The sequence below is a fragment of the Pogona vitticeps genome, chromosome 2, assembly GCF_051106095.1.
Source record: "Pogona vitticeps strain Pit_001003342236 chromosome 2, PviZW2.1, whole genome shotgun sequence".
NCBI classification, from domain to species: domain Eukaryota; kingdom Metazoa; phylum Chordata; class Lepidosauria; order Squamata; family Agamidae; genus Pogona; species Pogona vitticeps.
This window is the reverse complement of record NC_135784.1, coordinates 33881686-33905752: the sequence shown is the minus strand read 5'-3', so window position 1 is coordinate 33905752 and position 24067 is coordinate 33881686. Positions and strand designations below refer to the sequence as shown.

The 24067-nt window shown below is 47.2% G+C and overlaps 1 protein-coding gene and 1 long non-coding RNA gene across 4 annotated transcripts in view; one reads left to right on the top strand and one right to left on the bottom strand.

Annotated features, from left to right (window-relative positions):
• Positions 1–402: 402 nt before the first annotated feature.
• The window catches only part of MTMR14 (myotubularin related protein 14), an 89938-nt gene continuing 66273 nt past the window's right edge, over positions 403–24067 (bottom strand). The window contains exons 18-19 of one of the 3 annotated variants that reach the window (XM_072989250.2): positions 10363–10500; positions 403–892 (exon numbers count right to left, since the gene is read on the bottom strand). In XM_072989250.2, coding sequence (XP_072845351.2) covers positions 715–892; positions 10363–10500 — 316 coding nt within the window. In that variant the 3' untranslated portion in view covers positions 403–714. The remainder of the gene's footprint in view (positions 893–10362; positions 10501–24067) is intronic. The other 2 variants (XM_072989251.2, XR_013542776.1) reach the window with 2 other exon arrangements.
• On the top strand, positions 6343–11819 carry LOC144587616 (uncharacterized). The gene is made up of 2 exons (XR_013542777.1): positions 6343–9317; positions 9392–11819. It is a non-coding gene; the product is annotated as an uncharacterized LOC144587616 (long non-coding RNA).

Here is a 24067-nt window from a genome sequence, read left to right as displayed (position 1 = left end):
GACCAAAATATATTAAGCAAAATAGTAAAAGATGCAGAAGTATGCAAGAGGAAAAAAGTGTGCAAATTCAATCAATTTGCAGATATTTATGGAGGTCACAAAATTCAGATTATTTTTGGCACAGGCTATGGATAGCCTGGGGCCAGAACTTCAATTTTAAGCTCACAGCCTGATTAGCGCTGAGAGAGTTTTGCCTTAGATCTGTAGAGGAGTCAGAGTGAGAGAGCTCAGACACTGCCCTCCCTTGCTTAAAGCCTCCCACTTGAAGAACCAGGACTCTGTACCCTGAAGCAGGGGTGGGTTTTGCTGTGTTTCTACAGAGCAAACCAAGCCCAGGGAGAAGTCACCCAGTGAAGCAAAGCACTGAACAACACATAAATGTACCAAGACAGACACCAGGGATTGCGTGTTTTGACACATTTTACTGTGGTGATTTGTCAGAGCTACCCAAGTCCTGCATGAGTGTGTGGGGAGCCCCCTCTTCCCAGTTTCCAGTGGAAAACCAGTCCAGCCCAAGGCAACTGAGGCTGAGATCACAGTCAGATGAACCCAAAAGAACCGGCAGTCGGGGCAGTGCAGCCAGCATCACAGAGAACATGGCCCAAGGTTCTGTTCCAGACTGGAAAGCTGGTGCTTGGGCTCTCATGGCTTTGAGGTTCCTTCATTTTTCAGAGTAGAAAGCAACCCGCAGGGAGGTGCTGTGGGGGGGAGGTGTCAAAGCACACTGCTTCCTCTGAGTCCAACGCCCCGGGCAAACTGTTCCAGAAGGCCACCAATGGCTCCCGACGGGCTCGGCGACACAGGCTTCAAGCCCACTGTGCTGCTGTAGGCAGCCAAGAACGTGGAACGCACTTCCTCCAGACGGGACTCCCGCTCTGTCAACGTCACCAGCCTGTAAGAGCACGAAGAACAGCAAATCGCATTATCAACAAGGGCCACAAGAAAGCCATTTTAGAATGCTTGAAGGATTTCACATACAATCCATATAGCATGGCCTTGCAAGAAGGGCACACTTTTGTCTTAGATAGCATAGGCCCATCTGAATTAATGGAACTTACAGAGGAGGTGATTCATGCCATCCTTGCTGATTCAGTGGATCTACTCCGCTTGGGACCAGCTACTGGATTTCAGCCCTATAGCTTAGTAATGAAGGCAGGCAACTTTCTACCCTCCAGATTCACCGGATTTCAGCTCTGAGAACTCCCAGTCAGTATGGCTGCTGATAAGGAACAACAGGAACTCTAGTCCAAATAAAGAACAGGACCAAAAGTTCTCCATCCCTGTGCTAAGTTAAAGACATGTAGCTTTAACACAGAAGACTGTGGTCCATGCCAACCAGTGTGGTAGAGTGGACAGAGTGACAGACTGGAACACAGGAGACCCAGCTTCAAATCCCTGCTTGGCCACATAAATTCACTGGGGAGCAGCACTGGTAGAACCACTCCTTGGATATTTCACCTCTGCTTTGAGAACCCTATTAGGGCTGCTATAAGTTGGATGCAGCCTGACAGGTGCGTAATGACCAAAAGAAACGTCCTCTATGGTTCAGTCTTTTAGCCATTGTTTGTTTGTTTGTTTAGTCGTTTAGTCCTGTCCGACTCTTCGTGACCCCATGGACCAGAGCACGCCAGGCCCTCCCGTCTTCCACTGCCTCCCAGAGTTTCATGAAATTCATGTTGGTAGCTTCGGTGACACTGTCCAACTATCTCATCCTCTGCCGTCCCCTTCTCCTCTTGCCTTCACACTTTCCTAACATCAGGGGCTTTTAGTCATTAGTACTCATCAATGTGCGAGTGAAAAATAGGGCTTTACTCAAGCTACTCCAAGAATCACTAGCACAGCACAGCCCAATAAGCTCCCCTTTCCTCATGTAGCACAGAAGGGAGAAGAAGGCACATAGTCCTTTTCATGGAAGCAGTCTAGGTTCTTTGCCCTGACACAAAACGAAAGGGAATTAATGTCAATGGGGGGGGGAAGGGGGTCCTGATGCCAACTGGCTGAAGCAGACGCTGAAAGAAGACCTACATCAGGCATAGATCTCCTGACTCCAGCCCTCCCGCTGCAGCAGAGCATCAGAGGAGTGGCAGCTGTTCATCCCAGCTGCTTATGGGGCTGCCTGTACTCTCCCCACTCTCCCCTGTGCTGGCTGCCTTGCCTCCTTCCCACCTCAAGCACCGCTGGGCTTTTACGGCTCTGATTCAGGGAGCAGGCACGAGGCAAAAGGGAGACCTTTTGGCAAGGCACAAAAATCTGAGCAGGTCTTACAGTTAGCGCCTGCCCCGGAGCAGCACAGGAACACTGTACAAAAATCACTGGCCTGGAAGGCAGCTGTGTGGACAAACACAGTTCCACTTCCGTTCAAAGGCAGCATTAGTGGAAGCATTTCTTGCGTTTGCAAGGCAAGGGAGGCCACCCCTCCACCCCTCCTTCCCATTTCCTGCATCAGTCCCACCAACAGCACGAACCCCAAATGCCACCCCTGCCACTGCACCTTTAAAGAGAAGCCAAAGTTGGGTGCAGTAGAGAAAAAGTTCTGCAAACACCACCCCTCCAGAGAGAAGGAGCCCACAGTGCCCACCGCCTCTCCTGTTCTGCTGGCTTTCCCCTTTTATCAAAGCGCTTTTGGGCAAAAACCTCCTGGCTGGGAGCTTCCATATTAGTAATGCTCCTCTGGCTCCATTAGCGAATCGATTCCCCACCTTCTCCAGCTTTTCTCCTCCTCCTCCTCCTCTCCCACCTCCAATCCTTCCAGCGGGCCCAAGATGACAGCATCATTGGCAGGGGGTGGGTGGCAGCAAGAGGAGGAGGAGGAGGAGGGGGAAACCCCAAGGATTTCCAGCTGTGCTTGCTGGCACGCAGCTCTCTCGCTCTCCTCTCCCCCCCCCCACATATTCATTTCATTCTGTGAAGATGGGGCGGTACAAGGGAAGCTTCATGTAGAGCAGGCCAAGGCATCCCCTGTGACCTGCCTCCTTTCTATCTGAGCTATGTATGGTGGCGGGAGCAGGGCGGGGGGGGGGGGAGAGAGAGAGAGGAAAGAGAAGCAAACAAGGCATTCCAGATGAGAGCAGTGCAAAGGCAGATTATGGTTCAAAGGCATCTGTTACGAGCGTCTTAAGAAAAACAATCTTTGTCATGTGTGCATGGATCTTTCTCTCTCTCTCCCCCCCCCACAACTTCTCACCATCTCTCTCAAAGAGAATAAGACATTCCTTCAAAAAGGTCATCCCAAGGGCACCACAGAAACCTGCTCATCAAGAAATCTCTTTCATCTCCCCAGTGTTTCAGAGTGTTTCACTGGCACTGTTAATTTGAATGGAAGTGGGAGAAAGCCACCCACTGCCATCAGCTTTGAGTCCGGAAAGAGCAGCAAGGGGATATGGCGGAAGGCTCGGGATGAAAAACAAAAACAGACGCCCAAATGAAATAAGACAGCCTGCCTAGTGATTTACATGTACACCCCCCCACCACCATCTCTTCAGTGGAAAGAGTCAGGAACAACTCAGGAGGAAAGGGGCTCCATGTTTCTCCGTGGCTCCTACATGATGAGCCAGCGGAACTCCCTTACACCAGATCGGGTGCCTGATGTTTCAAAAGAAAGTCGTAAGGATTAATGTGAAACTTCAATAAAGCCAGAAAGGACATTCACACAGTCGATTACACTTTCAACAGGGCTGAGAATCTGTTGCTTAGTGTAGTAAGTCACAACTAGAGTAGGCCTACTGAATCAGAGGGGATTTGCTGAGTCAATTCCTCCATAGGTCCCACTGATCCAATGGGTCTACTCTAATTACAAATTACTGTCTCCGGAATGCTGTTTAAACTTTTAAAGATTTTAAAATGTTTCTGAATTGTTTTTATATTTGATTTGTTAATCTTAATATTGTATACGTTTCTTTTTAAAATGGGGTATTTATATAGGGTTTCTAAAGTTGTTGTTTTATCTGTTGCGAGCTGCCTTGGGTCCCCTATGGAGAGAAAGGCGGCGTATAAATAATTTAAATAAACAAATAAATATGCCATACAACAGGATTTCATTGTGTGACCGACGCCTTAGCTCTTTTTTTTTAAAGACTTTGTCCACATACATCAGAGCTCTAAGAGCAGCAACTGTTAGAGCTTAAAAAGTAAAGAAGAAGAACTTCTACACCCCTCCAAAAGGAGCTAAGAGAATAATAATAATCTGAGAGCTGCAGAGCTGGAAGGGACCCCGTGGATCATCCAGTCCAACCCCTATCCAGGAAGCACAGTGGGGAATCGAACTCCCAACCTCTGCCTCAACCACTGAGCTCTCCATTGTGCTGGATTCAAGGCTCATCACCAAAACCAAGGATGCAACCCTAACTACTCTTATTCAGAACCAGGCCCCACTGAATACTGTGTGGCTGCCCCTGGCTTTCCTCCTGGCATCCAACGTCCACTGCACACCTAGGCTGCCCAAGCCATGCAGTGTTGTGCCTCTCCTGGGATGCCCACCTTGCAGTGGGCAGCAAACTGAATTCGAGGCATGATGGAACTTGGTGTCATCACCAAAGCAATTATCAACATGTCATGGTTTCCTGCATCCAGAGCGCTAGCCTGTGTGTACACAACACCCTTGTACTTTCTATCCCCTTCTTTCCTCCCCAGAAGGCTGCAGAATTTTGTCAGCAACAGAATCAGACTTTCCTCTGCATGCTAAGGCACGTCCTGCACCCCTTCACTGAAAATAAGGTGAATGCACTTGGGTAGGAAAGCTCATTCAAACTAAATGGAAAAGCAGGGAGTTGTTCTGTCCTGTAACTGCTTTAATTCCAGATCCAGAACCTACATGAAAAACATGCACGTCCGCAGACACGTATGCAAGAAAGGACCGATCCCTGTATAATTGTGTCACTACAGATGAGCCAGCAGTCTTAAAAGAGTTTTCCCAAAACACAAACAGCGCTACCAGAAGATTACACAAGACTCCGGTGTAAGCCTCGGCTTCAGCCACATGCGCTTTCCTCTGTGAAATTGCCCATTTAGTAACACCTCAGCTATCCAAAGGAGGCGGCAGGGTGGTGGTGGGAATTGCACTCAAATTGTAGAAGTGGCTCCTTGCTAATTGCTTGGACAGCCAGCTCTGGGCTTTGTACCGGCGTTATCATGGGATAACTGGTTTCATTGCAGGGGTATGCATTAGTCTGCAAGGGAGCTGGTCTCCACCTCCCCCAGGCTGCCTGCTTCGTTCTTCTTTCACGGAAAGACTCATTTAGCTCATTCATAGCAAGTACAGCTTCTATTTTTGTTTTTAAAGCACTGCTTTAAAAAGTATCTCAGCCATTATATTGGGGACGGAGGACAGGATTCCAATGAAATCCGTTTGCAGCAGGTTTAGGAGTGAACCAGGCATCATTTGCCTGCTCTTTGTAGGCTCTTATTTTTGGTCCTCTACACCTCATTAAGCATGCATATGCAGTCGCACACTCCCCAACAAAACCTATTTTGTGTATTCATTTGCAAATCCACCCCAAAGAGTCTACCTCTTCAAAGGTACTGCGCAATTGTCATCTTTCTTCCTCTGGCTAAGAAAAGAATCCCCATATTTGTTACAGACAAGACGCAGTGCCAGCCAGTAGCTGAAATGGCATCTCCACCGGATCCGACAGCCACATGGATGGCCGGTCGATAGCACAACAGCAATAGCTGCGACAGCCAAGTGGAACCCCCACCAGTACAGACAACGTACCTCTCAAAAGGCAGATGGGACAGTGGGATTGTCGCTAAAACTAATAAAAAAAAAATAGTTTTAAACACCGGCACAGCTGAAGCTAATGGGCCAGTGGCACCCTTTCCTAGAGATGTCCCAGCTACTTAGGGTGACCCGTCCCTCAGAGGCAGCCCACCTGGTTTTCCTGTGACAGACTGTCTTTGAAGATTGTGTAGACATTCCAGGGCTCCAAAGTGCTGCCATCAAACAGGAACTAGTTCTTTTTCTTGTTGTTTCTCTCCTACTCAAAGTGGGGCATCATCAGACGTATCCTGACTCTGGGGGCCACCACCAAACAGATGCTGTGGGGCATCTAAGCTGGTCTCCCAGGTTCTTCAAAAAGTATATTCTTTGCCATGTACTTCTTCCCCCATTTCACTGCACCCTGAACTGCTGGCTGCAGAGACAGTAACAGGGAATTCAAAATTCCGCTCTGCTGGCTGCTAAAAATTTCCTGGCTTAATTCAAAGGCCTAGTTATGGTACATAAAGCACTACAGAACTTGGATTGATGCTACCTGAAGGATGGCACTTCCCCATCAGCCTCTCTGACTGTTAAAACCATTGGGGGGGCTTTTTCTTGGTCCCACTGCCACCACAGGCACATTTTAGGACATGCCTGTGAGGGCCTTGTTGGTGACTCCTTCTAGACTGTGGAACTCATTTCCACAAGAAGCAAGGCTTGCCCCTCCCCTGTTGTATTTTGCCAGCAGCAAATACCTGCCTTCCTCAGACAGGGTTCGAGTGACTGAACAGTCATCAGGGAAAGGCATTTTAAATGGGGGATATTTGTTTGTTCATTCTTTGCTGTTTTTTTAAAAACTGATTTGTAATTGTTTTCAGTTTGTAATTGGATATGTTTAGTTGCATTCCAATGTTATAACTGTGTTCTTTTCAATGTCGCTGGTTTCCAAATGATTTTGTAACCTGCCTTGGGTCTATACATAGAGGGAATAATTAAACCAGTTAATAAATAAAGGGCAAGAGATCAAAAGTAAATATAGCCAAGCCATCATGAACAGAATGCTTACAGACCCCTGTCCTGGCAAGATGCCTCAGTTCGGGGGGGGGGGGGGGAAGAATATCAAAGAGCCGCTCCAACAACTTACCTGAAGCTGTCGACTGGACTTCTCCAACCCGGTGCCTTCAGAAGACTTGGACTACAACTCCCATCATTTCTTGCCATTCATTCTGTCCCACTTCTCCTGGGGTTTTCAATGCACTCATCCACATCCACACTTCATTACAGGTTGGCCCACATCTCAAAACAAGACAGTTGTGCCAGAAATAAAGAGTGTTCCTTTCTACCAGATCTAGGTTTGACAGGAGGGGGCAAACGGGGCTTCCACTCTGGCATTTCTCTAAGACTAAGATTGTGCTCCCTGCACTGGCTGGCTTCGTTAAAAAAAAATCCTCACCACTCAGAACACAGCAGCTGCTTCCCTTGTCACAAGACCCAAGTGGTGGCCATTTGCCCAGATGTAGGAGAATGAGAAGACTGGCAGCCTTAGAAACTAGAGAAGAGATTGGGGGAATGTCAGGAGAGCAAGAAGGCAGAATGGTGCCTTTGTACAGGCATGGGAGACGGGGCAGGGCGAGATGGTTTTGAATCAGCAATGTGAGATCGCAGGATATAGCTCAATCTAGGGACACCAGAGCAGGATTTTGCTCTCATCAGAGGTATTCTTTCTCCTTGAAACTGCGAACAGCACATGCGTGGTCCCAAACCTGCCTTGTAGGCTGTAATGACATGGTAGAAATGGAGATGAGAGGCTTAACCACTCCTGTTCGCCAATTCTCCCTGTAAATGTACCTTCACGGGCAGCTCTCTCTCTCTCAATAGTCATTTTCAGGGGAATACTTGCAGGAAGGAATAAAGCATTGCCTTCCTGCTTGCCATTGGTACACCTACAAGATATATCCTACACCAGTGTTAGAGAATCTAACAAGTTCCCCCTTTTCTCCTCTTACCTCTCTTTAGATATAAGCTCCAGCACCACCACTGCAGGAGGGCTATGAACTGTGCAAAAAAGAGAGGCTCCATTGCATAGAAGTGTAAGAAGGTAGTGCTGCTGCTAAAAGCTATTCCTTTGCTGATTTTGTGGCCAGTGTGCAGGCTCAGTAATGAATTCTGGCTGATGTTTGATCAGTTATGGGTACTTCCTGCTACAGAGAGCAGACCAATAACATGTTGGGAAAGCTCTCCCCCCCCCCCCCCCCAGTTATCAAACAAATTATGAAGACCCAAGGTTCCACTGTTAAGGCATCAACGTTGAGGTTCCACCTAAGGTCAACACCACAAAAGCCAGCTACGTCTGCTCAGGCAATGGGGCTGCCTGGTACGGAATCCCACACCTCTCTCAATGGCCAAGGACAAAATATGAGACTCAAGGGAGGAACTCAGCCAGACAGGAAGCCAGAGAAGGGAGAAAGCACATCAATGCTACATCTCTGACCACCAGGCGCAGGTCGATGGCGAACTGAACAGTCACATGAACAAAGCCAAGAGAAGTCCATGCTACCCATGCTTCCATGGCATCGGACAGTTCTATAAAGCAATAGCTTCTTTCTGCAGCACTTTCTGCCTACATTATGGGTACAAATTGAAAGGGAACCTTTGGTCCTCCCAATACTTTGAACTTCAACTCCCATCAGTCTCATACATTATAGCCAATGGTAGGGGACTAGGAGAGTTGACATTGAAGACGTTTAAAGGTCCAAATGTTTCCTATTCTAGCCACTATCTTGATAAATGTCTTCTGTAAGAAAAGTTGTCTCACTAGATAGAACTATTACACATTAATCTTTTCTTTTTTTAAAAAAACAGAAGAATCACTTACAGTTCCCTTCTTACCACAACAGCCAGCTGTATGGCTCCAGTGGACTCAAGTGTTTGAGTCCACAAATCACCCCCCAATCAACAGAATATTGAATCATAGCATAATTGAGTGCAAAGGGGGCTATAACGGCACAGAGTTCAACCTCCTACTCAGCGCAGGAATCCAAATCAAAGCAGATCTCTTGACAGGTGGTTGCCCAATTTTCTCTTGAATGCCTCCAACGTTGGAGCACTCACTGCAAAATCACCAGAATCCCAGACCATCCGACCTATCACCTGCTGTATGGTAGGATTACTGTACGAATGATACAATGGAAGATTTTGTCATTGTCCAGGTGCCCCATAATGCCAAGCCTGTTGCCATCCGTATGGCCATTCTAAACCTAGGGCAAATGTACAGCCCAAGATTCTTTCTGGATCCAACAAGATTAGGGTCTGTAGTAGTATCTGGAGGGGCACTTGGAAGCACAGGGGCACTCCTGTTCACAGGGGAGTCAGGAGCCAGATGGTGCAACGAGAGTATGATTCACTTAGAAAGGGCTAAAGCCCGCAGTCCACGTGATGCCAGACAAGTCAAGTATGAGGTACAGTCTTGGTGCAAGCAAGAGGGTCAGGTCCCAATCCAGCTAGAAGGGCACTTGCCATGACCACCCGGGGAGAAAAAATCATGCTTAATAAATGAGGCAGAACTGGGGCTTCTCTGGCATTCTTGATGGTGTTCAGTTCCCACAATCCCACTAGGAGAAAGGTGGGGTGGGTAAGTAAGTAAGTAAGTAAGTAAGTAAGTAAGTAAGTAAGTAAGTAAGTAAGGAAGGAAGGAAGGAAGGAAGGAAGGAAGGAAGGAAGGAAGGAAGGAAGGAGAGGCACAACTGGGACTAGGAAATCATCTGAAACGTCACAGCTCCGCAACTCCCCCTGCCCCCGGAACACACTTTGCTCCATGGTGCATCTCCCTTATTTGTCATTAAAGCCACTTGAAAGCGGGGCCCTTCCCATAGTTCAACAGTCATGGGGAGGAACACATGAGGGAGGGATTGTAAGAAAAGAAATGACAAGTTTCTGTGCAAATCCTGGGGTTTGAGGTGGATAAAGTTGGAAGGAAAGGGAAACTTCAAAGGCGCGTGAAAGAGTCTCCCAAAGGGTTTGCAGCGGGGGGGGGGGACGGGGGGCGGGAGGAATGTTGGGCTAAGGAAAAACACAAACTGTTCTTTCAAGGATCTTACCACAAATTAAATCAAACGGTTGCAAATTAAATCAAAGGATTACCGTTTAAGGATACAGGAAGCAGCTCTCTGAGATTTCAGACTGGAGTCTTTCCAGCCCTACCTGGGGAGGGGGGGGGAAGGGGAAGGAAATAGTCTTGCCTAGTGAAATAAGGGTTCAAAAATTAGCAGAGCTACTTGATGTGCTTCCCTGGGGAAACCTGAACCTCCTCTAGAGAGCATCTATGTTTAATAGGAATGATACAACCTACATTATATATCCATGCGAAACAACTACTGCTGGTGGAAGCAAATCAAAAGTCTGGAGACGTCCAAACACTGTGCAAGGTGTATCTGCATCACAGGACTTTATTGGGGGGGGGGGGAGGTACTACCTGCTAGTCAGCCTTCAACAGATGAGCTAGCTAAGGGTGAGCCTTGGGTAAGCTCAGCCAGTAATGGCAGTAATGGGCACTAAACGGCCTTCGGCTGAGGCAGCTTCCAGACTTTGACTCTGGACTGCTAAAGCCTAAAAGGGAGCCTCAGAGGCCCATTCATGGTCCCACCTCATGGAGTTCTGAGCAGACTTACAAAGAATGGTTAGGGAGCTCATCCAGGAAGCTGCCAGGGAGGGCAGAGTCTGCCTGTAGACTGCCACTCCCTGTGACCATCTGCCAGCTGCCAAAGTCAGTAGAGATGGAGGATCCCGGCAAAGAATGGTCAGCCGATCTGGGGCAGAGAGAGAGAAAGAGGAGAGGATGCAAGTCAGTGGCTTCCTTTTGCAACGACCTCTTCTGCGAAAGCCCTTGTTGGAGCTTGGCCCCTCACGTGTACAGCGGACATCAAGGGATGCAAAGCTGGGGCAGGTTGCGGAGACCAAGTGGCTTCTCTTTAGCAAGGAAAGGGAAGAGATGCTCAGCTCAGTCAGGGGCCAAAAGACCTGCATCTGCAAAGCAGGCAAGAACCGGCCAAATTGTTCATGCAAGGACTGCACAAGCCAAGAGCAAGCCTGACGAAGAAATGGATGTTAGTCCCAAATAGGAGCAAACCGCCCCCCCCCCCCCATGATTTCAGGCAGGTCAGCAGGTTAAGGCAACGCGAGGGTTCAGAGACCCTGGAAGCAAATAAGATCAGGGCTTCATTGGTGCTTCTAGGCAAGGTTCACCATCTCCCTTCCCTTGCCCTTTCCTGTGAGAGAAAACTCAAGCATAAGCGCCCCCCAAAAATGATCCTTTCTTTGCAGAAGATGGACACCTCCCCGAGGTATTTTGGATCATAAAGGCAAGCCACAGCAACTGATATTTTGTGCGAGCAACTGGCCCAAGAAGAGCAGAGAAAGGAGAAAATCCCATTAAAAAATTCCAGAACAGCCGCAAAGAAGATGAGACCCTTTGGATTGACTTCAAGCCTCTCAGCTCCATGTCCAGTTCAACGTCCTTCCCATTATCTGTGAATGTGTTGCTGGCGGATGCTGGCTGACACGTCTCATTAGGAGCTAAGCAAGAGTACAAGCTAAGCGATTTGGAAGAACTAAAGCCGCCAGGAGCAAAGCAGTATCAATCCTGCAACAGCAAGCTCAGGAGGAAAGCATTTTTGAAAAAAAAAAAAGAGAAGGCCATCCTTCAGGCTATTGCTTTCAGATGGGAGCCTCAGCAGCTGCTGGCATTTTGCAGGAGCACCAGCCCTCCGTACCTGAAAGGTCATTTGGATGCACAAGGAATAATCCAGATTTTTAGTTGGAAAAGGCTGCATTGCACTCTTGGAATACACCCCTCCCCCCGCAATGAATTATAGCTGGTTGGGGTCTCTGAGAGCACAGAAGAGGAAGAAAAGAATGACCTTCTTTCCTCTGATCAGGGCCAGCCATTCTACCAGGCAGGCAGGTTGTTGGGCCCTCCGTGTGCCCAGGATATAGGCTCTATGCATCTTAAGTACATTTACTCTTCTACTCTTCAGCCACAAGGTCTTCAGCCTGGCTTAGAATCCAATAGAAACACTAGTTCACTGTCACAGAAGAGTAAAGATTAGGCAGAATGTAAAAAAAAAAAGCCTGTTGGGTTGGAGCAGAAGTTCCTTGAGTCCTGCATCCTGCTTCCCACACAGTGGCCGATCAGAGGCCTCCAGGAAACCCACGCTCAGCTCTGAGAGGCAACAGGCTTCGCTTAACAGTGGGCTCTGCAGCGACAACAATTCAGTATCTCAAAAGAAAAGATGCCATGGCTTAGTAACCATTGAGAGTGGCCACCAATAAACTGGAAACTGCCATGCCAACATCCGACTGCCAAGCAGAACCTGGATGCAGGGTTCCCTTTCAAAACTTTCGAGGGTGGGGAGGGGTGGGTTGATTTGAACTGTAGGGGGAAATGACATGAATAAGGAGAGAAACATCAGGAAAATGCATCTTCATAGCCATCTCCACTAGTCTTAGGGGGAGCCAGGTGTGGACTCACTGCATCTTTAATATAGTACAATGAAGGAAAAGATTTAGGGTGAAGGAAGAGATGGAATACCTGAAACCCTGCTTGACTCTCCTCTGAAGATGTTTACGGCACGGGGTTCAAATCCCTGACTTCCTTTCAAGAGAAGCCAGCCAACAAGTCAGCCACAGAAGGAAGTAGAAATAAGGAGGAGCAGCAACGTGGAAGCATTAAGGTGCATCAAGAAAGTGGAGGAAGGGAAAAAGAAAAACAGTTGTGTCTGCTGGGGTCAGGCATTAGTGACGCCCTGAAGCAATCAGCATAAAGATTTCCTCCATTGCAGTCATAGCAACCACTTTCCCACTATTCACAGTGGAAGTCTGGAGGGCAACATGGCTGGTTTGAACAAAGCTGCTATGGGGAGAGAAGAAAAATACCAGGCAAATGGCTGGCCAAAGAAAGCAACATTCTTGATGATGCATCAGTTATCATTGGTGCAGAGATGAAGGGAGCCGAGTGTGGGGGGGGGGAGAGATGCAGATTTCCACAGCAGGACTCAGGCAATAAAGATTCAGCTTTCTGGGAAAATGGAGGCTATGATGCAACTCAGAAACTCCAAGCTTGAATTTTACATTCATTTTAACCCATATAGCTCTGGATAGATTTTAAAAAGATATTTAAGGATTTGGCCTTCATACACAATCTGGCAAAGTTCACATGCAAGGTTAACCGAGAGCTGAAATTCTCAGAGTAGAGCACAGGAAAGACAGCCAGTAGAGGAAGCCCTGATTTCTTGATAAAAAACAAAACAAAACAAAACAAAACAAAAAACAAAAAACAAAAAACAGCAGAAGGACGAGAAAGAAGCCAGAGACACAGACAGATCTGACATGTCCAAAGAAGCACAGAAGTAGAGATGAAAATTGACAGGAGTCCGTCAATGAGATCCAGTGCCAAGGTTTACTGATGACTCTATTTTCACCCATAAGTGAATTATAGAATACACTGCTGTCAGATTTACTATTTTCTTTAAAACATGCCAACAAGCAACCGGTCCTCACAATTTCAGAGAGAGAGAAAAAAAGGGGGGGAGAGATAAGTCTGAAAAAAAGGGGGGAATTTGGAAGGGCTGGGCAGCAATGAGCTCATCCTTCCTGTGTCACTTTTTCAACTGTGGTATTCTAAAATCTCTGGAATTCCACAAAAGACCAACTTCTGCCAAATTCAGTTAGGCAAATCAAAGGATTCCTGTACGTGTAAATGCTCAACATAATTCCTGTGAGGACAGCATTGCAGTCACTCTACTGCTGGTGGCTAGAGAATATTCCAGACTCCAGTAGTATCTCTGACTCCATGTGAAGGGCTAGGACTCAGTGACACATGGAAGGCCTGAAACAGAAGGGATAGGAAGAGATACCAAACCTGTAGGGAACTACCGCCCATCACAGAAGACAATGGCTTGGACATATAAAACAGATTCAGAGAATTCATCCCGTTCTATTGAAGAATGTCCTTTGGCTCTTGGAGCCCTTCTAGTCTTCTCTTCAGTTTTCTCTCTGCCTGGCCTTCGTGGGAGTTTGAACCCACTGCGCCTTGAAGAAGAGACACTCAAGGACAATACCAAGGTCTGCTGTTTGGGTTAGGATCCTTGGTCTGTGATCCCAGAGAGGGAGGAAGACAGCAACAGCCAACAACAGCCAACACTTCAGAAAATGCATCGACCTTCTTTCCTATGCCAAATCTAGAGTTGCAGTCCAAGAACATCTGTAGACCTCAGTCTGAGAACCACTGATCTAGACCAGTGGTTCCCAAGCTCAGGTTCCTGGTTGTTCTTGGACTGCAACTCCCAGAAATCCAGGCCAGCACAGCTAATGGTGGTGGACTTCTGGGAGTTGCAGTTCAGGAGCATCTGAAGACCCAAAGTTGGGAACCACTGCTCTAGACGGCTATCCCTCTACTATGAAAGATAACAGCCTAATGATTAACAAGCCATGTACTGTGGTGACTCAACAACTCGTTGAACAAAGTGAACTTGTAATTGCACCAAGAAGCTTCCACTCAGGATGTGGTCCGAAAAACTAATACAGTAGGTGATTCAAAGTTACTCCCGTTTTTTAATTGATAGCTAGAACTTTCAACCATTCGGGTATGCTGGCTGGCTGATATGCTTGATCAAAAATCAAGAGTGATGTCAGAATCATGATAATTCAGAATCCATATTTTTTTAAATTAAGCATGGAGACATTCTGATCTACATTCCCTCTAATTTTCTGCCCCACTGGGCGGGGCCCTGCCCCTTGTGTGCACAACACACACACACACACACACACACACACACACACACACACACACACACACAGTGTGAGGTTCCATTGCGACTGAAACAAAGCGGCTGAAAACAATCACTGTGGGTATGTGGAGGAGGAGGAGGATCCCTGCGTGGACTGGGACAGAGGAAGACGCAGGCCGGCACATTTTTTAGAGGGAACCTTGATCCTGATGATTTTTCTTATCAGCCCTTTCATTTTGTTTTCTCCTTCTTGTACGTAGATTAAGGGTTTGAGTCTCCGCCTTCACGACCTGCTTACGCTTTCCTTTTCACAAAACTGACTAGAAAATGACACAAACAAGGTAAGGCTTCGCTACTCATGTAGGTGTGCAATTGCTCTCATTTTCAGGGGCAAACAAGGACAAGATCAAGCCAAGCAGGATGCAATTCCTTCTGTACTCCCTCCAGTTCGGTTCCAACACACAGCCTACACAGGATGTGTGAACTGCAGTTCTTCCAGTGACGTTGGGCTGCAACTCCTAGAGGTCCTGGACAGCCAATGGTGAGTAATGTCCAAAGCTGAAATCCAACATAATGGTATGAGGGTGAGGAACTACCCTTAGTACAGACACTTATGCCTTGATCTGTTATTTACAAGTGTAGGAAGAATTTAAACCATTCAGAAGAACCCTAAAAATGTTAGATTCAACCTACAAAAATGAGCAAACCTGAACACAGCTTTCAGTACTACAACATTTGAGAATTAGCTTGGGAGGGGCTCCTTCATTATCTCAGGTATGGTAATCAATTAAACCTGACAACACAGCATTTTGAATACTGTGATTCTGAAATTAATTTTTTAAAACTCATTACTATTCGCTCCATGAAATGGCTGGAAGACATTTCCTCACCCCTGTGAGTAAGCAAGCTAGTAGGAAAGCAGGAGCTGCCTTAAGGGCCCCTTTGGGACTCTAAAGGCAAGAGGTAACAAGTAAAATGTGACCCACAGGATGCCTGTTGCTTAAATTATGGACACTCACGGACACTTGTTCTCATGGACACTTGCTGCTAATTAAAAGGCAATGACAAATTTCTCTGGGAAGAGAAGGCTGAGCTGCTTATTCAATCCCTCTACGGTAGTCCACAACACAAAACCGTGGTGGTTCGTGGCCATCAATTGTAAGACCAATGGGTTTCTTAGAAAGAGATGTCTATGGACTGCATCATCTTACCCCCACAGCTCCCAAATGGGAGAACATCTTACCACCAACCGCAGAACCATCCAGCCCCTTCCAAGAGAAAGCAGGCGAATGAAGGCAAAGAGGTCCATGATGGTGCCGATCTTTTCTTTAACAGGAAGACCATTAAGACCTGCTGGGTCCTCAAGTGCTTTACGATACAGCTCTGGAGAAAGGAATCCATTTTAATTAGGTCACTCCTTCCCCCCCCCTCCACTTGCATTCCCTGGCAGGAAGCACCGTCTGGGCCTCTGAACACTCTGGCTTCTCTTTCTTCAAATTGTCCAGTCAGTCAAGTCAGCAGGAAGAAAAGGAAGGCAGAAACTCTTGTCTTTCTCTCATCCACACCCCCTGCCCCTGAACCTGTGACTTTCTGCATGCAGTGCGGGCGCTCTCCTACCAAGCAATGACCCAAAATGTGCCAAGCCTCAGCTCTGGAAAACTGAAGAGGGGAATGCCCCTAAGCATCCTTTTACTGTCATTCTTATCTCCCTTTCCCAGTGGCAGTCATCTCACATGGATTCAGCACAAGAAGATATATGACAACCGCACAAGGCTTCCTTCTTTTGGAAATCACAAGGCTTCCTTCTTTTGGAAATCACATGCAATGCACAAAAAAATTACACCCGAGGCCAAGTCAACAGCATGTCCCACATAAGCAAATGCCCCTAGAGAGGGAAGGAGCCGGTCACCCCAACTAACAGTGCGGAGAGAACCAGTTATCCAAATTGGCCCACAGGAAAGAGGGCAAGGCACCTAGAGTGAGCTTCTAGCCTCGCCGTCTGCAATTAAGATGAAGCATGGCCACTCAAAAACATGCTGCATATATACCACCCAACGGCACTTAAAGCACTCTCTGGGCGGTTTATAATTTAATGATGCAGGTTACACATTGCCCTTTCCCCGCAGCAAGTACCGGCCTCAGAAGGCTGAGTGAACCTCAAGCCAGCCACCTGGGACTGAACCCGAGTCATGAGCAGAGTTTTGGCTCCAGTACACTCAATAAATCCATAACAGCCTCAGTCTCCATTTCCCATCTGTAACATAAGGTAAAAAAGCCAAGCCAAGTGAAAAGCAAAGGGTGCAACTTCTATACAGCCCCATAGTGCTGCAATAGTGCTGTAAACTCCATGGGCAGTTTACAATTTCATTATGCAGGCTACACATGCTGTAGCCTACGTAATTACCAAGCTCAGAAGGACGGAGGTTTGAGTCAAAATCAAGCCAACTACTTGAGCCTGGGATCAAACTCAGGTCCTGAGCAAAGACTTCACTGCAGGACTGCAATCTAACCTCTGCAGCATGAGGTTCATACGAGGCATGAGGCAACCCTATACTATGGGAAGGATGCCATGGCAAGACAAAACAGAATTGCTCCAAGGATTCATAACACAAATTCTTCCGAGATGACAAAACCTCTTTTTTGTTAAGCCAGTTTTGCTTGAGGTAGGGCTACACAAGCTTTTCAATATTTCAGAAGTTCACTGTGCATACGGAACTCTGTTTGACTCAAATCTGTGAATTCTTGTCTCAATCTAAACTGGCGTGAAACATGCCACTTCCAGATGACTACCTCTCTTGACAGCCCTTGTCAACCTAGCCAGCAGCTGGAAATGATAGGAGCTGAAGTCCAGTAACATCAGGATGGCCACTCTTCCTTGTCTACTTGGAAAATGCCTTTCCTTTTGGGACCAAGACTGTGACTCTTCTCAAAGGTTCGGTGGGAAATTTTTGGCCTCCCAATGTTGTCGGACTGTAACGTCCACCATCTCTTGCGTGTGGCCATGCTGGCTGGACATGGGAATTTTTCATTCGAATTCCGGGGGAAACGAATACGAAGCTCAGCACCACAGGTGGTCCATTCCCGCCCCCACCCCCAGAACTACTCCGGTCCACCCACCGGGCTCCTTGCAGCAGGCGCGTCCAATGGCAGCAACATCATGCCAATCGCGGACGTGGTTCCCCCCCGCCCTGTCCCACCTCTCCCCCCTGAGTGAGGAAACTCATTTTCTCACCTCCCTGTTAGCTGCCTTGTGCATCTTTGTTTTGGCAGAAAGGTGAAATACAAATTTAAGAAATAAGTACGTACATAAGCACACTCCTTCCACAATAAGCAGAAAAAAGGACTAATTGCCTGTCTCGGTGAAAAGCAGCAACCAACATTCCTGCAGCTTGGAAAGGGGCAACACAAGACCTGTGGGCTGCATATAACTCTTGGCTTGTCTGCTAGCTCTTGTCTCCCTTTCACCACCACTCCTGAAGGTTTTATAAAAGTAAATAAACAGATGCTTGCTTAAAAAAAATCTGATTCACCACTGGACTCTGACCAACAGCAGAGATGGTGGTGTCCCCAAAGGGTTGTGAGCTGGCCCAAGCAGCCTGTCCCTGCTATAACCATTAGAAAACGTTTGTCCAATAGAGCAGTGGTCCCCAACCTTGGGCCTCCAGATGTTCTTGGACTACAACTTCCAGAAGCCTTCACCATCACCTCTGCTGGCCAGGATTTCTGGGAGCTGAAGTCCAAGAACATCTGGAGGCCCAAGGTTGGGGACCACTGCAATAGAGTATCAGCCGGTAGAAATCCAACAGCTTCAACTATATGTGTGTAAAAGTCCCTGATCATTCTGAGCAAATGCAAAACAGGCAAGGCGCATGGTACTGAATGAAAAATCCAGCTTTTCCAGAACCGCCGCTTGTATTTAAAACAAAACAAAAACACCTAGCCCTTGGGGGTTTAAAGAAAAATAGTGAGGAAGTGGGCTGGAAACACCTTCTGAAATTTAAATCAGAGGTGCAATCAACTGAGACTCTCTAAGTGGTTCTGCTAAGGCTGCCTAACTTTGAGCTCTTCTGCATGACTTCCGAAACTAGAATGCATCGTGTAAACAAACCATTTTAAGAAGTCGAGTACATTTCGCATAATTTCTGTTCCGCACAATCCTAAAATCTCTGTGGATACCCTGTGCGGATAGAGTGACAGGCGAGGACTCTCAGGAGACCTGGGCCTGAATTCCTACTCAACCACGGAAACTCAAGGTACAAGAGGTGGGACGCCAGTAAAACTATTCTTTAAATATCTCACTTGCCTTGAAAGCCCTATTTAGGGTCACTCTACATCAGTTATGACTTGAAGGCACATCACACGAGATCTCTGCCCCTCAGGCTGGCAGGATTCAGCGTTTCTCAAGGCTGAAGTGCGATGGCATGAGAAAGGAATTTTAATTTTAGCTGGGATTTTTCTAAATTTAAAGTTCGGCACCAACCACTGCTGTATATAGCCAGCGATTCCCAGTGTTTGCCTGCTGTCAGCATCTGTTTTTAATAAGTAGACACAGCATTAAGGAGGATTCCCAGGACATAAATATTTAACCACAAAAGAGCGGCAAACTAACAATTACTCTGTTATCGGCAGCTGGATAGCAGAAGGGCTTTGTGACAACCCCAGAAGCACAGCTGGCAAGGCAAGCCCCACTTGGCAGCCAGCAGCTCTTTTCTGACGGCCCGCCTGTCTGCTGTCACATTCATAGCATTTACTGGCCTAACCCAGGGTAATAATTAGAAAGCCATTAAGGCAGCGAGCCAGGCTGTTTGCAGCAGAAGCCAAGTGCAAGGAGAGGATGCCTGCTCTTGACTGCATGAGCCACCCTCTCCCCAAACAGTCAAAGCCGGTGGTTTCATCTGAATGACATAATGGGCTTCCCCTTGATTACAGATGATTTCCAAGGTATTTTAGGCAACACCAGATTTGTTCAAAATGGCTGCATGCAATCACAGGAACAGAATTTAAATTTACACTGGCCAGAAGCCGAGACTAGAAATGCAGCTAGTGCCTCAGTATCAGAGTCACGAATAAGTTAGCCTTGGAAGATGTTTTCTGTAGGAAGGAAGCTAGATCATGCCGCAGATGGACATCTCAGAGAATATGTGGGAGGTGGGTAGGGAAAGGAGCACCCACACTGGCCCAGGATCCAGTTTTTAAATATATATAGTTTCGTCCATTGGGAATGCAGCAACTACAGAAGTACTTGAGCTATTCAGGAAGCAGATGGACAAAATCCTGTTGGTATAACTTCACGCTGGTGTAGCCTATGTTGTTTCGGGCATGTTGTGAGAATGGCTGACGGTTGGATTCCAAAAGATCTCCTGTATGGAGAATTAGTGCAGGGAAAGCGCCCCAGAGGGAGACCACAGCTGCGATACAAGGATATCTGCAAGCGAGATCTGAAGGCCTTAGGAATAGACCTCAACAGATGGGAAACCCTGACATCTGAGCATTCTGCCTGGAGGCAGGCAGTGCATCATGGCCTCTCCCATTTTGGAGAGACCCTTGTCCAGCAGGCCGAGGCAAAGAGGCAGTCCCGGAAGCAGCAAAATCAGGAAGCTGGACAGGGGACAGATTGTCTTCAGTGTGGAAGGGATTGTCACTCTCGAATTGGCCTTCTCAGCCACATTAGATGCTGTTCCAAGACCTCTATTCAGAGCACGTTATCATAGTCTCTCGAGACTGAAGGATGCCTACAGGTGTAGCCTGGATCCTGGCACCAGAAACATTTAATTTAAACCTGTGCAAAGTTTCCTATTCCACCCTGCACTGCCCCCTTCAGATTCTGAGGCTCCCCTAGGATTGGGGAAGTCTTTACGCATCTTGGAACAAGGGGCTTTTAATAGCTTCTTCCCCCCCCCCCCCCCAAAAATCTGTTGAATCATTGCCAGCAGTCCTGATCCTGGTAGCAGCAATCCAGCAGCTGCTATTATTATTATTATTATTATTATTATTATTATTATTATTATTATTATTATTATTATTATTATTATTATTATTATTATTATTATTGACTGATCTTCCCTACATGTAGTAAGGCACCCCCAGGGGAACAGGGAGCCCCAGGGAGCCTTAGAACTAGCATAAAATTATGCAACCAGATATTCATCAATACGGAAGGCAGCACCTCAAAGCACCATCAAAGAAGCTTACATCTCCTATCCCACTCTGACAAGCAGCAGCTAAGGCTACACTCTGCATTTCAAACTTTGCATTTCAATAGTTCAGCCTCTGAAACCAGAGTTCCTCTGTAAGGCCTCACACATTGTACCAGCTTTGTTTAAAGGATTTAGCAAAAGCACATTTACATGCGGCTTAACCACTTTGCTAAGCCACAATAGTATCCCCTGTGCTCCTTGTATGGCATTAGTCCCACTGACTGCAGGGACACAGGGATACACCGGCAGCCCTTTCTCTTTAAGCACATTACTACTATGGAACTGAGAGGCAAGCCCTGGGGGGCCATTTTGCACCATTTGGGCAACAACGGCGCACAGAGAGTGCTGCCCTGACTTGACAAGCAATGAAGAATCTCTCAAGATCGATGGGTCTAGAGCAACTATCCGTCTTTTTTTTATTGCAGTTGTGTTTTGAGATTAACTCATCGTAAGAGTTACTTTAGGTGTGACAGTTTTGCCCGCAGCGGAGAGACACTTCCTCATAAAACAAAACACATGTAGTTTTCCTCCAACATTAAGTCCACCGATTAGGAATCCACAGATAAAAAAGCTCTTGTGCCACGTTTCCCTTTATAACTGGGTGTACGCTGATGAAACAGAAGGGGAGGTGATGCTCGAAGGGGTTGCTTAAAAGGCAGCTCCTTGGTCACTCGTACTGAATGGGACTAAGGCCTGACTTCATTCTGCTTCCTTCCCCTATTGCTCAGAGAGCAGAACAACCCAATTCGCAGAGCGAGCCAGAGCAATCCAGCATCTTCGCACTCATCCCAAGGTGCAGACACGAGGAATGCAGAGATGTATGGGCTTGCAGAGATGTACCATGCTTCCTCCTTGCTGTCAACTAAACTCCTCTCTATTCCAGGCTGCCCTGACAGGCAACTACGTACAGGACAGGGTTTTCCTTCAGCAGAAGCTGCCAGTTTTACTTCTGTCATGGGAAATCTCAGAGGGGGAAGAACGGACAACGAGCTGCTCCAGCTCCTTCTTCCAGGCTAGCAGGCAGGCAGGACCATCTCAAACCCACCCACCCCTACACTCCAAAAAATCTTAGCGACCGCTCAACCTTCCTGCCTCCTGCCTGTTAACAGGCACAGGAAATGGCAGGTAGCCAATTAAGATACCTATTGTAGTCACTGCTGGGCCACTGGAAGGCCTGGTTCTCTACTGTGGTGGCGGATGATAAGTGTTTTGTTGCCATGGCCACCGAGTCCAGGATATTGGAGAGCCATGCATTGCCATGCCATTCTCTCTTCCTTCCCTCGCAGCCCCCCCCCCGCCAGCCAGAGTCGAGACTCAGAACTGGCCTCAAGTGGGAACTTCAGCAAGGCCTTGGGGTAGCATAGTAACAACCAAGTGGGAAGGCCTAGGTACCAGGGTGCTCTTTCAGGAGCAAACGCCACTTGGTGCGACTTTATTGCTCCCGCCTCTTTTAGCAATAAAATCAGCAGGGGCCAAATTGTTGGGCTTGGGGAGCAACAGATTCCCTGGTGAAGCTGCTTAAAATGTCCTCCTCCTCCTCCTCAGCTCCCAAAATGAAACATTCCCATCTTTCAACCCCCCCCCCATCTGCTGTCTCCCAATGCATCTTTTCCAGCACGACAGGGAAGGAAAGGGCCACACATTCAGGGTAATGACCAAGACATATTTCTTATGAAGAAAAAACCGAGTTCAACCTCGCTAGAACAGGAATGAGGAACAATAATAGGGTGGTGGAGGCTATACTGGTGGATCAAAGGGCCCAGGGGATAGAGCCAAGCCCCAGCATCACTGGTCTCTATCCAAAGATCCAGCAGGTGCACTTCTCTCTGCTGCTTCAGCTGTGGACTACCTTTCTTCCTCTCTTCCTCATGCAGGAAGAAAGGGAGACTGAAGCATGATGAATCATAGGTGTTCATAGAATCACAGAAGAGTGAAATTGGAAGGGGAGGCCATCAAGTCCAACCCCCTGCTCGATGCAGAAATACAAATCAAAGGATATCTGCCGGGTGGTTGTCTAAGTTTCTCTTCAATGCCTCCAGTGTTGGAGCCCTCACCACCTCTCAAGGTAACTGTTTCCACTGTCTTACTGCTCTAAGAGTTAGGAAGTTTTTCCTGATATTCCATCAAAATCTGGCTTCCTTTAACTTGACTCCATTGTTGCATGTCCTGCACTCTGGGATGATCGAGAACAGATCCTGCCCCTCATCTGGATGACAGCCTTTCAAGTATTTGAAAAGTGTTATCATCTTTTATCAAGGCTAAACATGCCCAATTTATTCAGTCTTTCCTCATAGGACTTTTCCAGTCCCCTGATCATCCTTGTTGCCCTCCTCAGAACTTGTTCCAATTTGTTAGCATCATTCTTGAAGTGTGGTGTCCAGAACTGGACACAATACTCAAGGTGAGGCCTAACCAGTGCTGAATAGAGGGGAACCAGGACCTTGCAGGATTTGGAAACTATATTTTTGTTAATGCAGCCTAAAACTCTTCGTGACCCCATGGACCAGAGCACGCCAAGCCCTCCTGTCTTCCACTGCCTCCCAGAGTTTGGTCAAATTCATGTTGGTAGCTTTGATGACATTATCCAACCATCTCATCCTCTGCCATCCCCTTCTCCTCTTGCCTTCACACTTTCCCAACATCAGGGTCTTTTCCAGGGAGTCTTCTCTTCTCATGAGATGGCTAAAGTATTGGAGCCTCAGCTACAGGATCTGTCCTTCCAGGGAGCATTCAGGGTTTTTTTTTTTTTTTACTATGAGGGCTACTCAATTTCTTCTATAGAATTCTTGCCCACAATAGTAGATATAATGTCTGAATTGAATTCGCCGATTCCCATCCATTTTAGTTCACTGAAGCCCAGGATGTCAATGTTTATTCTTGTCATATCCTGTTTGACCACATCCAGCTGACCAAGGTTCACAGATCTTACATTCCAGGTTCCTATGCAGTATTTTTCTTTGCAGCATCGGACTTTCCTTTCACTTCCAGGCGTGTCCGCAGCTGAGCGTCCTTTCGGCTTTGGCCCAACCACTTCATTAGCTCTGGAGCTACTTATCCTTGTCCTCTGCTCTTCCTCAGTAGCATGTTGGATGCCTTCTGACCTGAGGGATTCATCTTCCAGCTTCATATCTTTTACCCTTTTGTTTCTGACCATGGAGCGTTCTTGGCAAAGATACTGGAGCGGCTTGCCAGTTCCTGCTCCAGGTGGATCGCGTTTAGTCAGAAGTCTCCACTAGGATCTGTCCGTCTTGGGTGTCCCTGTATGGCATAGCCTATAGCTTCTCTAAGTTATTCTCAATCCCCTTTGCCATGACAAGGCAGCAATCCGTGAAGAGGCAGACTAAAATATCATTTGTCTTTTTTGTAGCCAAATCATACTGTTGGCTCATAAT